The following is a 13,388-nucleotide window of genomic DNA, read 5'->3' as shown; positions in this document are numbered from 1 at the left end:
TTCTTATGGCAAAAAAAACAAAACTGTTGTCAGAAAGAATTGCACATTGGCCTGATTCTGCTGCTAAACAGCTCAGAGCTCTAAAAAGTGCAAAATGTAAATTTTACAATTCTCATCCATGTTTGTGTGATATCTGGATAGAGCAAAAAGCACAGTATGAATACAGCAGCAAACAAGAAATTACCCTCAACAATCAATTTGTGAAAACTGTAAAGTCTTATGTAAAAAAGCTAGGTTCCTGAGTAACAGACAGCTGTCAGCAAGCAGTGATCTTGAACAAACATCGGGGGAATGTATCAAGTCTGCAGTCCACAATTTCAGCATCAAAAGATTTTGGCTTTTTGAGGTTTAAAAAAACAAAAACATTGCAGCATTTTCATTTAAGTCACACCAATTTGAAAAAGTGGGTGGGAAAGTGAGCATGGTTAGCCTGTCGAGCTGATTTAAGACAGATTGATCAATGAAGACTTTCACAAAAACTGTTCAAATCTTACTCCAAAAGGGGTGGTATAAAAAAGGGGAGTAACATCTCAAGACAGAAGTGTTAGACTTAAAGAGTACTTGTCAGCAGGATCAACTTTTTTAAACCTTTATTAGACATACAGCCTGGTTGGGCCAATCCTGCCGATTAATCTATCTTGTGAAATTCAGTCGCAGGCTTCCCGAGAAAGAAGACAATCTACAGAAATGTCACAGGTTCTCATGATAAACCTGCTTATATCAAATGTTGCTTGGAAAGGATGATGGAACGAGATGTTGTCACTATGGCCCCAGTTACAATCACAGGAAGGACGGTGGATCACTATAGAAATAAAAAAATTGATCGTCCTAATGCTGATTATTGCCGACTGCATAATTCTGACACTGAAAGAATAATTGAAGAACTTGTTAAAAAGTAGCTGCTTTTCATAAAACTTTGACAGTGTAAAGACATGTCAGAGGTTTCTATCGGTGGGGGTCCAGGTGCTGGCATTCCTACCAATCACCAAGTGCTGCGGCCCTTCAGCTGTGATAGTCTCTCCCTGTTAGCGGGCTCATAGACTTCTATGTACTAGTCTTCAGCTAACGTCTACTACTCTCCAAGGAGAGCCGAGGACATGTCAAAAAATGTATGAAAGGGCTACTTATTACCCTTTAAGAGGAACCCAAGAACTGGAGTGTAAACCTCATTATATCACTTTACCACTGTCCTAATCCATTATATACCATTTTGCAGTATGGCAGCTGATATCCGTATGATGTCCATGTGGCATGCGTTATTTTTTTGCAAATCCATTAATTTCAATGGGTCGGTGGTCCGCATTTTGAGTCCAAGTATAGGACATGGTCTATCCTTTTGTGGAACAGACATGCGGATGCAGAAAACACATAGATCATCCATGTGCTTTCCGCATCGCTATGTCTGTTCCACAAAAAGATAGAACATGTCCTATTCTTGACCACAAAATGTGCTCCATGGACCCATTTAAGTCAATGGGTCTGCAAAAAACTGGATGCAACACGGATGTTTTGTGGATCACGTTTTGCAGACCGCAAAATACATATGGCCATGGACATGAGGGCTTGGACCTGTGGATCCCATCTGTCAATAAGCTTGTGGCAGGAATGGTCAGAAATGATCAGATGGCCTGTACATCTTCATAGTCAAATTACCATCTGCCTTTGTAGGGTTGAACGAGTCTGTGCATACTCATTTTAACAGATTATAATGTTCAGAATTTAAAAAGATACATTATCAGAAAATAAATTGGTTTTAGCCATGTACACACCTATTTTCTCAAGGTGGCCGTACACTCAAGAGCAAAGTTGGTTGATAGTGCCTATTATGGCACTTTAGTGTATAAGGGTGTGCCAACTTTCTCCCAGAAGATTATTTTGAGAGAAAGAAGGATCAGGCATGCTAAATTTCAATATGTCTAAATGTTTGTTCTGATGTGAGATCCGACATTTAGTGAAGGTGTATGGGAACAGTTAGACTACATGAATCTAAATTATCTTCTATGGTGCTTTTTAAAGACTCCTATTACAAGGTCTTACCCTTCAAATTTGAACCCCCAAAAGGCACAACATTTTTAGCCCTGCCTCTGCTCGGCCTATTAATGCTCCCAAAACTGTTTGGATAAAACCTGCTGCCTTTTTTTTAGATCCAGTCGGTCAGATGGTGCCATCAAAATTGGGACTTTTGGCAGGTGTGATTGGTTATGTTCCTTGCTATTAGTGCATACTCTAACTAAATGATTCTGAAACTGATCAGTGGGGGGGTCTTCGTTAAGTTTTCCACCCACACCATGCTCCATATGTATGTGGACTCGACTAGTATAACGAAAAGGAAGACGAGACTCTTGATAAACATATTTCAATAGCGTTCTTATTGTTGATCTTACTTGCAAACCAAAACAGGCTGACATACCGGGGGTCCTTGTTTTCCTTTCAACCCAGGAGGTCCCGGCAAGCCAATAGCACCCTGTTGAAAAAATACTGAATCAGTAAGCGATATTATGTAATAGTATCATAAGACTTGTCGCGAAACATTGTTAAAAACCTTAAAATTTAAGGAGAACAAAATTCCAAAACATCACCGTGAACCTAAATAGTACTATAAAACACATTGATCATATAATAAGTGTGCTTTCAATTTATCCATCAATTACAGGCAGGTGTAATGTTTAGAAAGGGTAAAGGGGATGCCTGGGATTTGACCAAATGGAATACTTGAATAGTAAATAGGGCTGAGCTGCAATATCAGACACAGCCTGTGGACAAGAGAGGAGCGTTTTCTGGCAAACCGATTTAAATGCTATAGACACCTTCGGGGCAATTCTTTATGATTGAATTTTACTCTTTTTGAACTAAAAATAATTTTTTCAATTGATCTTTATTAAAAATGTTCAGCTGTTTCTGACATACAAGGGTTAATAATCAGTCTGTCAGCAGTCTGTTTTCTTTGAATCCTGTCATATGACGGCACATGTGTAGCTCTTATCACTGATCTCCTGACTTCATAAACACTCTATCTGAAAAGAATATTACTTAAATAAGTGTTCAGGAGGTTAGGGGCTCAGACATATGAACTACACATGAGCCATCAGATGATGGGTTTCAAAGAAAACAGACTGTGACAGCTTGCAAACAGACAGATTTTTAACCCTTATACCTCAGAAATGGCTGAACATTTTTAATAAAGGCCAATTAATTAAATTATTTTTAACCCAAAATGAGTAAAATGCAGTCTTAAAAATGCCCCCCCCCCCCCCCCCATGGTATACATAGCTTTTAACTGCTGACAGCACTAGGTAGATGCTGAGAAATGCAGGACAAACATACCTTTTGAAGTTTTTATTGTCAGGAGTAGTGTGAATATGTACTTTTACTCTGCCGGGTTCTGCTCCTGCAAGTGCCCAGGGTGAAGCTTCACTGTGAAGTACTCTCTGCATTGAGCTGACAGCTGTAGAATCCAACCAAGAGACCATTACAGCTTTCACTTAGGGCAGAGAGGGGGGGAGGTGGAGCAGCTCAATGCAGAGAGTACTTCACAGTACAGGTCCGCCTCTAGTGCACTTGCTGGAGCAAAATCTACTTCTGATAATAAAAGCCCCACAAAAGGTATGTTTTCCCCACTCTTCCGAGCTCCTACCTAATGCTGCAAGCTGTTTTTTTTTTTGCATTGTTAAAACTGCTGACAACCTCACTATAAGATAGATCATTTGGCATCCTCTAGTATTCCAGTATTTATGTGATATACATTTTACTGATTTCAAACTTTATTAACATATGAGAACCTGTGAAAATGATTTTGGGAAAATAGTTCTGTATTGTGGCTTTGCTTTGCCTGTCCCCATGATAAGCAACTATGAGGCTCAAATCAGTTTGCCATCTCTACTGTAAAAGCAACTGCACTTGCTGTTGTCTTCAGAGGAACTCCTGACCAGATCTGAAGGGACCCAAGTTTTCCACTGAACAGTCATTAATAACCACTGGTCTAGAAGTCATAGAGTATCATTCTTAGGCCTCATGTACACGACCATTGTGTGTTTTGCGGTCCGCAAAACACCGATGGCGTCAGTGTGCGTTCCGCAATTTGCGGAACGGCACGGACAGCCATTGATATAACTGCCTATTCTTGACCGCAAAACGGACAAGAATAGGACTGGTTATAATTTTTTTGCGGACCATGGAACGGAGAAACGGATGCGGACAGCACACGGAGTGCTGTCCGCATCTTTTGTGGCCTCATTGAAGTGAATGGGTGTGCATCCAAGCCGCAAAAACTGCGGCTCGGATGCGGACCAAAACAACGGTCGTGTGCATGAGGCCTAATAATGGTATGAAGTATCTTTCTGCATTTTCAGCAGACCGTTGTAGACAACAATCCAATTTATATTGGGCAGTAAACCAACAAATGGTAATAATCAGTTGAATGACCCTGGTTAGGAAAAATGTTTTTGTTTAAATGATTTCTTTTTTTTTTTCGTGAACTATACAAATCACTCTCAATCGGCTGTGGTTTTATGGCCGAACTGGGATGAAATCTTCATAAATGGGCCTGAACAAACACAATATCTACCATGTAACCTACCTTATCTCCTGGATAACCCGTCTCGCCTGGTTCCCCTGAGAATCCGACTTCACCCTAAATAATATATTGTGATAAGTCATATAATAATAATGACTCTCAGAAATATGCAAGGTTCTCTGGCAGCAAAAGCTGGATACATTCTCGGGAATTAAAAAGAATTAAAATTCCAAAAAATCTGCCAAGCCGCTCTAAATGCGGCAACTTTGTTGTCAACTATTCTTTCAACAAACTTGATTAACTTTACAAGTGCGGATTTTCTATGTAATAATATTCACGCTGATAATAGAAATATTTAGATCACCTTATCACCTTTCAGTCCAAGTTGCCCCATAATTCCTGAAAGGCCCTGAAATTGAAAATCAGGATATAAGGTTTGCAGTTCTTATGATCACGTGTCCAAAAATACTGATGGTTATGAAATACCTGAGGACCAGGAATCCCAGGCAGCCCAGGAGGTCCCACCGGCCCCACTTCTCCCTAAAATACAACATAAAAACAGTATTATTAATATTATGGGTAACCAGTGTGCTATATATGGTATATTGCTAGAGGCATTAAAGGAGTTGCAGCATTTTTGGATAATGCTATCTCACGGCCAAGTCTTTGTAGTTTGCTTTACAGCAGCTATGCTTGTAGAGTGAATTTGCTCTTAAAATAATTTATTAATACACTTGTATTATACCTTTTTGCCACTTGGGTGACTGATGTCCGGTCCTTACCAGGTGCTCAACCCTCCAAACACAAGACTAGTCCAGTCCCAGTCATAAACTCAAGACTAAAGGAGCTGAAGTCAGACCAGGACACGAGAACAAAAAGGTTTCCAAATCCGACAAGTAGTCCAATGAATTTTAAAATCACTCCAAAGGCAAGGAGGAGGGAGGTAATTAAAATGCCAAAAGATTTATTTCAGCAATTTACTGTAGACATAGGCAAAAACTTAACGACTTTGGCTTAATAAATGTGAAAAGTTTAGGGTTCGTACACCACTAGAGATAAATATGCAGACAGAATATGTGGATAATTCAGTAACACAGATAATGAAAGAAGCATTGGAAGGGAACCTGTCAGTCATATACTGTTCCACTTTTTGGACAGTCCCTAGTCAATGTAAGTTTAGGTCATGCATAGGTTAGTTTCACCCGTGCAGCACAGCAATCCGGCAGGCTGTTTCGGCAAAGAAGAGCCTGCTAGAGTTCTCCGAATCCAGCATAGCTAGACAGTGCCGCATGCTCGTCAGATCTCATTGTCTAAAATGGGAACCGGTCGGGATCCAGCCGCTCCCTTGCATAAATGCCAGGATTCAGCCGGTCATAAATTGCTACATGCTGACCTAATCCCTGCATTTATGCCACGCAGCAACCAGATCTCCACCAGTTCCCATTGTAGCCAGTGTGGTCTGGCTATGCTGGATCCAGAAAGCTCCTGTCAGGCTGTTCTCTGACGGAACAGCCTGCTGGATTGCTGTGCCTCATGTGCGAAAGTAGTCTAATTGCGGTGGACTTATTATTCCCCTATTAGTGGAATCTGTCCATAGTAAAGCTTGATTAGTTTACTTGGGGTGAATTGACAAAGACATATTATTACATCTTATTCAGTACTTTTGCTCCTTAAAATTCTGAACTGGTCCATACAAAAATTGGCAGAACTTGGAGTTCTAATTGTATGCACACTGAACCCATTTAGCATGGTATATCTGCTGTGGCTGTATGCTATCTGATAGTTATGTTGTATGGTCCTACTGAAGTCCTAATTTCATTTAGAATTGCAAGCCTTTATGTCTCCTATATGATTCAGATGTTAAGATCAACTGATACAAATGCTGTCAAACATTCATCTGGACCACATTACTTTATCCTGTCATGCTGGAGTTTTAATATCAGTTTGAAGGGAGAAAGTGCAGACGATTGTGTCACAGTTTACAGACAGGTTAAGTGCACTATTTGTCCCCAAGTGGTCACCTCTATGCACTATTTGGTGTCTACAAAGCCTTACTAGAAGTTTATGAATAAGCTGCCAGCAGTCTGCAATAAAGGTCCTACTGGGGTTTGGTGTGTCCCTGCACAGTCTGACATTCTGACACTGGCATCGCTGATTGGATACTGTGCAGGGACACACTCCGAACTGGCAACACCTGGTGTCACGGTCCCTCCCATGAGGTGAGAAGATCGGAGAGACTGGCCGCACATGAGGATATCTGACAGTCTCTCTGTTTTCTCCTTTCAGTGTTGTGTTTGGTAATGACCACACCTCTTGTTAGGTGCAGCTTGTAGTCATTACTGAGGCCCTATTTAGTTCTGACGCACACTGCTTACCATGCGCTTGATATTTCCTGCTAGAGTTGGATGATCTGGTGTGTTGTTTCTTTGGATCTCCTGCTCCTCCATTCTACTTTAAGCCAAGTGCATTTTGTCTTGCATTTTGTTGTTCGCTTGTGTGTTGTTGTCTAGGCCTCAGGGAGACGCTGGTTCCTTTATCTGGAAAGGAACCAGTAGTCTCCCTTTTCACTGCCACCATTCCTAGGGACTTCCAGGGTCTTCAGGGCCTAGGTTCCGGTGTATTAGTATTTCCACCTTCAGGGTCTACTCATACTGGCAGGGGTCAGGGAGAGGTCTAGGGATTCCTAGGAGGTCACCATCCCTCTCCCTTAGCTTTGAGGCCTAGACTCCGGTCTATTCCTTCTGTGTGTCATTTGGTGTTATCCCCTCCCCATTACTAGTGACACCTGGCTAGACGTTCTGCTGGCAATTCAGTCATAAATTTGACATAGGAATAATCCTATTCATGTATTACTGAAGATAATAGTCCATGATCCTGGTGACAGATTCCCTCTAAACGATAAGGGGCCCCATACTATTATTGTACTAGGCAGGGGTACACCTAGTCTTTCTGTTGCCTGAGGCGAAAACTGAAACGGCGCCCCACCCAATGCCAATTTCTTAACCTAATCTCTTTGCTACAATGAAAGTGCTCATTGTCCATGGCCCTTGTGCTGATCCCTTTGCCCCTACCTGGTGCTGCCTGAGGCGATTGCCTCACCTGGCCTCATTGGTGGGGCACCCTTGGTACTAGGGCCCTCTACATACACCCCTGGGTCTGGCCTATTTTTGAAAGTTATCATAAGAACATATAAAGTTTGGTGGCTGTTTAAAATCATGTGCGTCCCAAAATTATTCATTATGACACTCAGGAAGAGACTTTAGGGCTCCTCCCTGGATATAAATGTAGTACTGTGCTACCACACTCACTATACTGAAAGAAATATTTTAAAAAAATATTATTTTAACTATATACGTAGTAATGTGCTACCACATTCACTATACTGAAAGAAATATAAAAAAAATATTATTTAAACCTAAAAATCATATAAAAAGGTTGAGGAGTAATGTGATGCTTGGCCACAGGAGTAAGAATAAATACATATAGCGTGATTCAGAGCCAAGTACATCCATGTAGACTTTGACGTTAGAAATGTTCTAGACCATGTTGAGCAGGGGGCCTAGCCGCCTACATCTTGTCTTTTCGAAACAAGGATATTTGGTCCAGTCACAGTGCCTTTCATTCAACAGGTGGCGCTGCTGAGCCTCCTCATTTCTCAACTGGCAATGTTAAGTATAATGTTGATCTGTCTCTACATCCGCAGCTGCAGCCTACAGTGTCTTCAGATGTGTGTAAATGCATATTTAGATGAGCAAAGACTTTTTGATCTTTTTTTCAACCTTGTGTTTGATTTCCTTTGGATGGCTAAGGCTGGCCATATATACATTAAAGAGTTGTTTTTGGTCGACAGTTCTCCCTGCTCACCCCCTATACACATGTACACTCAGCTCGGAGAGTGTCTGAGGAGCGTGCTTTCTACACCTGTGCAACAAAATCATGCAGCGTGCCACACAAAAAACGTGCACAAGGTTACGCTCCATCGCAGGCCCTCTCCATAAGAGAAGGGCCCCCCTTAAACCTTTCCCAGACCCCCCGGGCCAGAAGGCTCCCGCAAGGGACCGAGACAAAATAGGCAATCCCCAGCCGAAGCTGGGAGTACACCTGGGCAACCCTCAGGCGAAGTCGAGGGTACGCCAAATCTATGCTCCGGCTTTCACCTAGGCTGCCACCCAAGGTGTTGGCACAGATCTTCGACTACTAGGTTTGGGCTCTCCCCTTGGAGAGTGCATGTGATCTGAATGTGGAGCGGTAGAAAGACGCTGCCAGGCACCTCTGACTTTGGCTTCTCTCCGTGAGAACAAAAAAGGGCAGAGCAGTTGAATATGTATTTTGCGAACCACAAAAGGTGAATCTGCAAAATATAGATGACATCTGTGAAATGTTTGTGTTGCATTTATTTATTTTTTGCGGCCAAGTATTGGACATATTCTAACCCTTTGCGGAACGGACATACGGATGCAGAAAGTGGATGCAACACGGATGTCAATCAGACGCCATCGTAATTTGTGGACCGTAAAATACATATGGTCGTGTGCATGAGGCCTTAGATCAGGGATGGCCAACCTGAGGCTCTCCAGCTGTTGCAAAACTACAACTCCCAGCATGCCCAGACTGCCTACAGCTATAAGCCTACAGCAAGGCATGGTGGGAGTTGTAGTTTTACAACAGCTGGAGAGCCACAGGTTGGCCATGCCTGCCTTAGATGGTTGGCCGAAAATCAGCATCTTCAGCCGATATAGATGTAATGTATATGACCAGCTTAAAGGGGCTGTACCAATTCGACAAGTCTGAACATCCAATCTCTAGACTGCTGGAAAATGTAACTACTTAAAGGCTTGGTTCACATTTTTTGGGTGCAACAAGACAGAGATGTGTCTGAGATGTGGCTGAAAACCATGCATCTGACAGGGAAATCAGTGTGGATTTGAAATGACTGCAACTAAAAGAACTATCACTTTTAAGAGAACGTCTATAAGTACCAGAAAATGTTTGTGCCGATTTTTTTAAATTTTATCCACCTTGCTGCAAATGTGCAAAGATATCCTTAAAGGCTCTTAGGGTCCTAACTTGTCACTCATCTGTCCATGGTCCCAGTCTGCTGCTCGACTCCTGGCTGCTTCTAGTCCCCACAGGACCAGGAAGAGGCTTAGTCCCTTGACTGCTGCAACCAATCACAGGCCTCAGCGGTCACATCAACTTGAACAATACATCACAGACTGAGGCCTGTGATTGGTTGCAGTGGTCATGGGACTAAGCCACTTCCTCGTCCTGTGGGGATCAGAATCAGTCTGGAACAGAGCACAATGGGACTGTGGACAGGCGAGTGGTGTTTTTTTATGTTAAGTGGCACAGATTACGACCCCAAGGGTTGTCGGCTCGAAGGCCAGACAGCCCCTTTAGTGGCCCAGAGGTTATGCAGCAAAACAGCAGTTCACCACGCAACCATAAAAAATGAAAGTTATTTTAGCTGCAGTCATCTGAAAACCGCGTCAATCTCCATGACAGTGTCATTTTTGGCAGCATCGAGGACGCACCTTGGCCACGGTACATCGGAACTCAGCCAACAGAATTCTGCTATTCTTATTATAAATCACTGGGCTTTTTATTTACCAAGTCAATGACATGAGAAGTAAGACAGACCCTGAAATACGTCAGAGTCCAGACAGCAATCAAAAAATGGCTTGCCACTGAAGGAAGAAAAAGATAGTAAACTTAATTCAACCCAAATGTTTTATCCCTAGTTACTTATACCTTGATACGGGTCTTGGAATCCCCCTGGTGTTATATAATAGCATTTACTGAGTGACTCCAAGCATCCCCCCTATTCATGAGGCTCTTGGCACACTGCAGGGTCAATATGGAGCTAGAGTATGTATTTCACAAGGTTCCGACAAGCCATTTAGATTCAGTAGTCGAGAACCGCGGCTAACTCTCTGCAATAAATCAGCAAGCTCTTAAGATCTACAGCTGGGATCGGAGCTTAGTGTTGGCAGCCCGGTAACACTCTTTTGTCTAAAACTACCAAAATGTTCCAGGCTGATTTGTGTCAATTGTCCAACAAATAAAGAGGCGCAGTGCCAACTGGCAAGACTCGCTCGGTACAGGAAGAGAGATGTTATTTTCTGAAAGATCTTTTAAGGAGCAGGCAGGACACCAACAATCAGCATTACACAACTTTAGAGAAAACGTGCAATATCTCAGTGTGATGCAAACTGTAGGTACCTAGAGGGTATCATATGTAGCTCTACTGGGGTGGTAGATCCCTATGAGTGAAGGTCCGATGTTTAGAGGGGTTTTCCGGGATTTCTATATCGATGACTTATCCTCAGGATTAGTCATCAATATCTGATGAGTGGGGGGGGGTCCACCACCTCCATCCCCCACGATAAGCTGCTTGAAGAGGTCTGGTGTGCACTGTGGCATGCTCACAGCATATCAACCACAGCATCATCCATTGTATAGTGGATGTTCTTGGTATTGCAGTTCAGGCCCATTCACTTGAATAGGACTGAGCTGCACATAGGCCATGTGATCATTGAATGTGAAGTCACTGGTCTAGGAATAGGCCGCAGCGCTCAATGGAGCACCGCGGCCTCTTCTAGCAACTGATCGGCAGGGGTTTCGGGAGTCAGACCCCCACGATCAGATATTGCTGACCATCTTGAGCATTGGCCATCAATATATGAATCCTGGAAAACCTCTTTAACAGGCCTTGCAACTATAGGATATAAGTCAAACCAGAATCTTCTCCATAAAGGAAAAGAGATCCATCCGCAGACAGCTGTTTCAAGGTTTTGCTTGTGGTCAGTGCAGAGAAGGGTAATGGTTGGCTGGGTAAGAGGCCTTTGACATGGTTCTGGGGGAATAAAGTTTCTCCATGAAAGCCTATGTGGTGTGAATGCTCATGTGCGTAGCTCTATCCATGGAAGTATACATGAAGTGGACACTTGGCTCTGTCCATGGAAGACTATGTAGGAGTATGCACATGTGCGTGGCTCTGTCCATGGAAGTCTATGTGGAGTGGACGCACACATGAGTGGCTCTGTCCATGGAAGTCTTTGTGGAGTGGACGCAAATATGCGTGGCTCTGTCCATGGAAGTCTTTGTGGAGTGGATGCACATGTACATGGCTCTGTCCAGGGAAGTCTTAGTGGAGTGGACGCACATATACCTGGCCCTGTCCAGGGAAGTGTATGTGAAATGGACGGTCACGTACAAGGCTCTGTCAATGGAGGTCTACTGTATGTGAAGTGGATGCACACCTGTTTAGATTTGCTTTTGGAGGTTTATTTGGAGTGGACGCACATGTGCAAGGCTCTGTCCATGGAAGTCTTTGTGGAGTTAATGCACATATGCGAGGCTCTGTCCATGGAGGTCCATGTGAAGTAGATGCAGATATGCTTGGCTCTGTCAATGGAAGTCTGTGTCTGTTTTGGGTTATATCAATTACCTTTGGAAATCTACTTTAATTTACAGCATATTAATATTGGAACGCTATAAAACAGCAGTAGATATTATACTTACTCTTAAGCCAGGAAAGCCAGAAGGTCCAGTACTACCAACCGACCCCTGCAAAATCATATGGAATGGTCAGAGTGATAATGCATATGAACTGGGAGGCAATAGTTGCAATGCATGACTGTTTATGGGAGGCAAAGAAAGCAATTATTGCCATGTTTTAATGTATTATGTATAACTCATAGAATCTATGGAAACATATACTCATCTGCAGACCAGCTTAGATAACAAAACCAGCGATGTGCATGAATGCTGAAAGATTTTATAAACGGCTAATTTTTCCAAAAGCCAGTAACATAACAAAATACGCAACTTGCAAAAAATCTCATCTGTAGCATGTGTTAATAAACAGAAGGGCTCCTGATATTAAGCATGTAATGTCATAAATGCAAATAAGGATTACATTAGGATGACCACAAGTAAAGCTGCTTTTGATAAATGGTCCTATGTGCGATTCCCATTATTACTGCAGCAGCTAACAATGAGAAGGGATATGCACGGCTTAAAATCTGCACGGATATCTGACATTAAAGTGAACCATATGGAGTTAGAAGGAAACTACATGGATGATTTATGGAAGCTTGGTAATGGTGTTGGTTTACAATGAAGAGAAAAACCTATCATAAGACCACCATCTTGCTGACACGATAAATCATTTTCCCTTGTAATTGTCAGTTTAAGTTGGATTTCGGTATAATATGGCCACATTGCCTTTATATGCTTGTCAATTGTAAAAACTGTTTTGGACACGCGCTATGATTGTATCATGATATTATGTAAATGTTATGAGGTTGGAGGGGAGAGGATGAGAGTGGTAGTGGTGGCGAGAATGCTGGTAGTACTACTCACAGTGGTGGTCATCACCCTGATGCTCCCTGGGCTGTGCAGTGAAGGAAAGGCTGCACCCTTTCTTTCACTTGGGGCACACCCTGGTTTCGGTTCTCCAACCTGGTGGTAGGTGGGGTGCCCTTGGCGTTGGTGGGTTTTGGGGTGCAAGGCAGGGATCCTTTGAGGTACTGGACAGTGCAATACTGTGGCAATGCCGGTGGTGATATAGAGCAATGATGAGGATGGGCTTGGTGTAACAAGTTGGATAACATTGCATTAAGCAGTTTTCCCAAGGCTGCGTATAGGGGTTAGGCAGTATAGTGAGTCTCTCTGTGTCCCTTTCCAGATAAACTGTGCATTCTATAAGGTCCAGCCTAATTGGTGAAATTTTTTATTTATTTTTCCAGTAATTGTAATTCTACAATACCCACCTGCAGGGTATAGTCCTTTAACAGATGCACAATATGTCTGTTCAGGATGAAAGGGTGCCTGAAGCTTCTAACCCAATCCAAATTGCAGTGAAGTCCAT

The 13,388-nt window shown here is 42.7% G+C and overlaps 1 protein-coding gene across 1 annotated transcript in view; it reads right to left on the bottom strand.

Annotated features, from left to right (window-relative positions):
• COL24A1 (collagen type XXIV alpha 1 chain) overlaps positions 1-13,388 on the bottom strand; it is a 241,707-nt gene that overhangs the window by 103,021 nt on the left and 125,298 nt on the right. Inside the window, exons 14-18 of the mRNA XM_040407488.1 lie at positions 12,038-12,082; positions 5,000-5,053; positions 4,878-4,922; positions 4,577-4,630; positions 2,411-2,464 (exon numbers count right to left, since the gene is read on the bottom strand). Coding sequence (XP_040263422.1) covers positions 2,411-2,464; positions 4,577-4,630; positions 4,878-4,922; positions 5,000-5,053; positions 12,038-12,082 — 252 coding nt within the window. The remainder of the gene's footprint in view (positions 1-2,410; positions 2,465-4,576; positions 4,631-4,877; positions 4,923-4,999; positions 5,054-12,037; positions 12,083-13,388) is intronic.

This window comes from Bufo bufo, chromosome 9 (assembly GCF_905171765.1).
Source record: "Bufo bufo chromosome 9, aBufBuf1.1, whole genome shotgun sequence".
Taxonomy (NCBI): Eukaryota; Metazoa; Chordata; class Amphibia; order Anura; family Bufonidae; genus Bufo; species Bufo bufo.
Note: the sequence above shows the minus strand (reverse complement) of the source record. Positions and strands in the feature narration are given on the sequence as shown.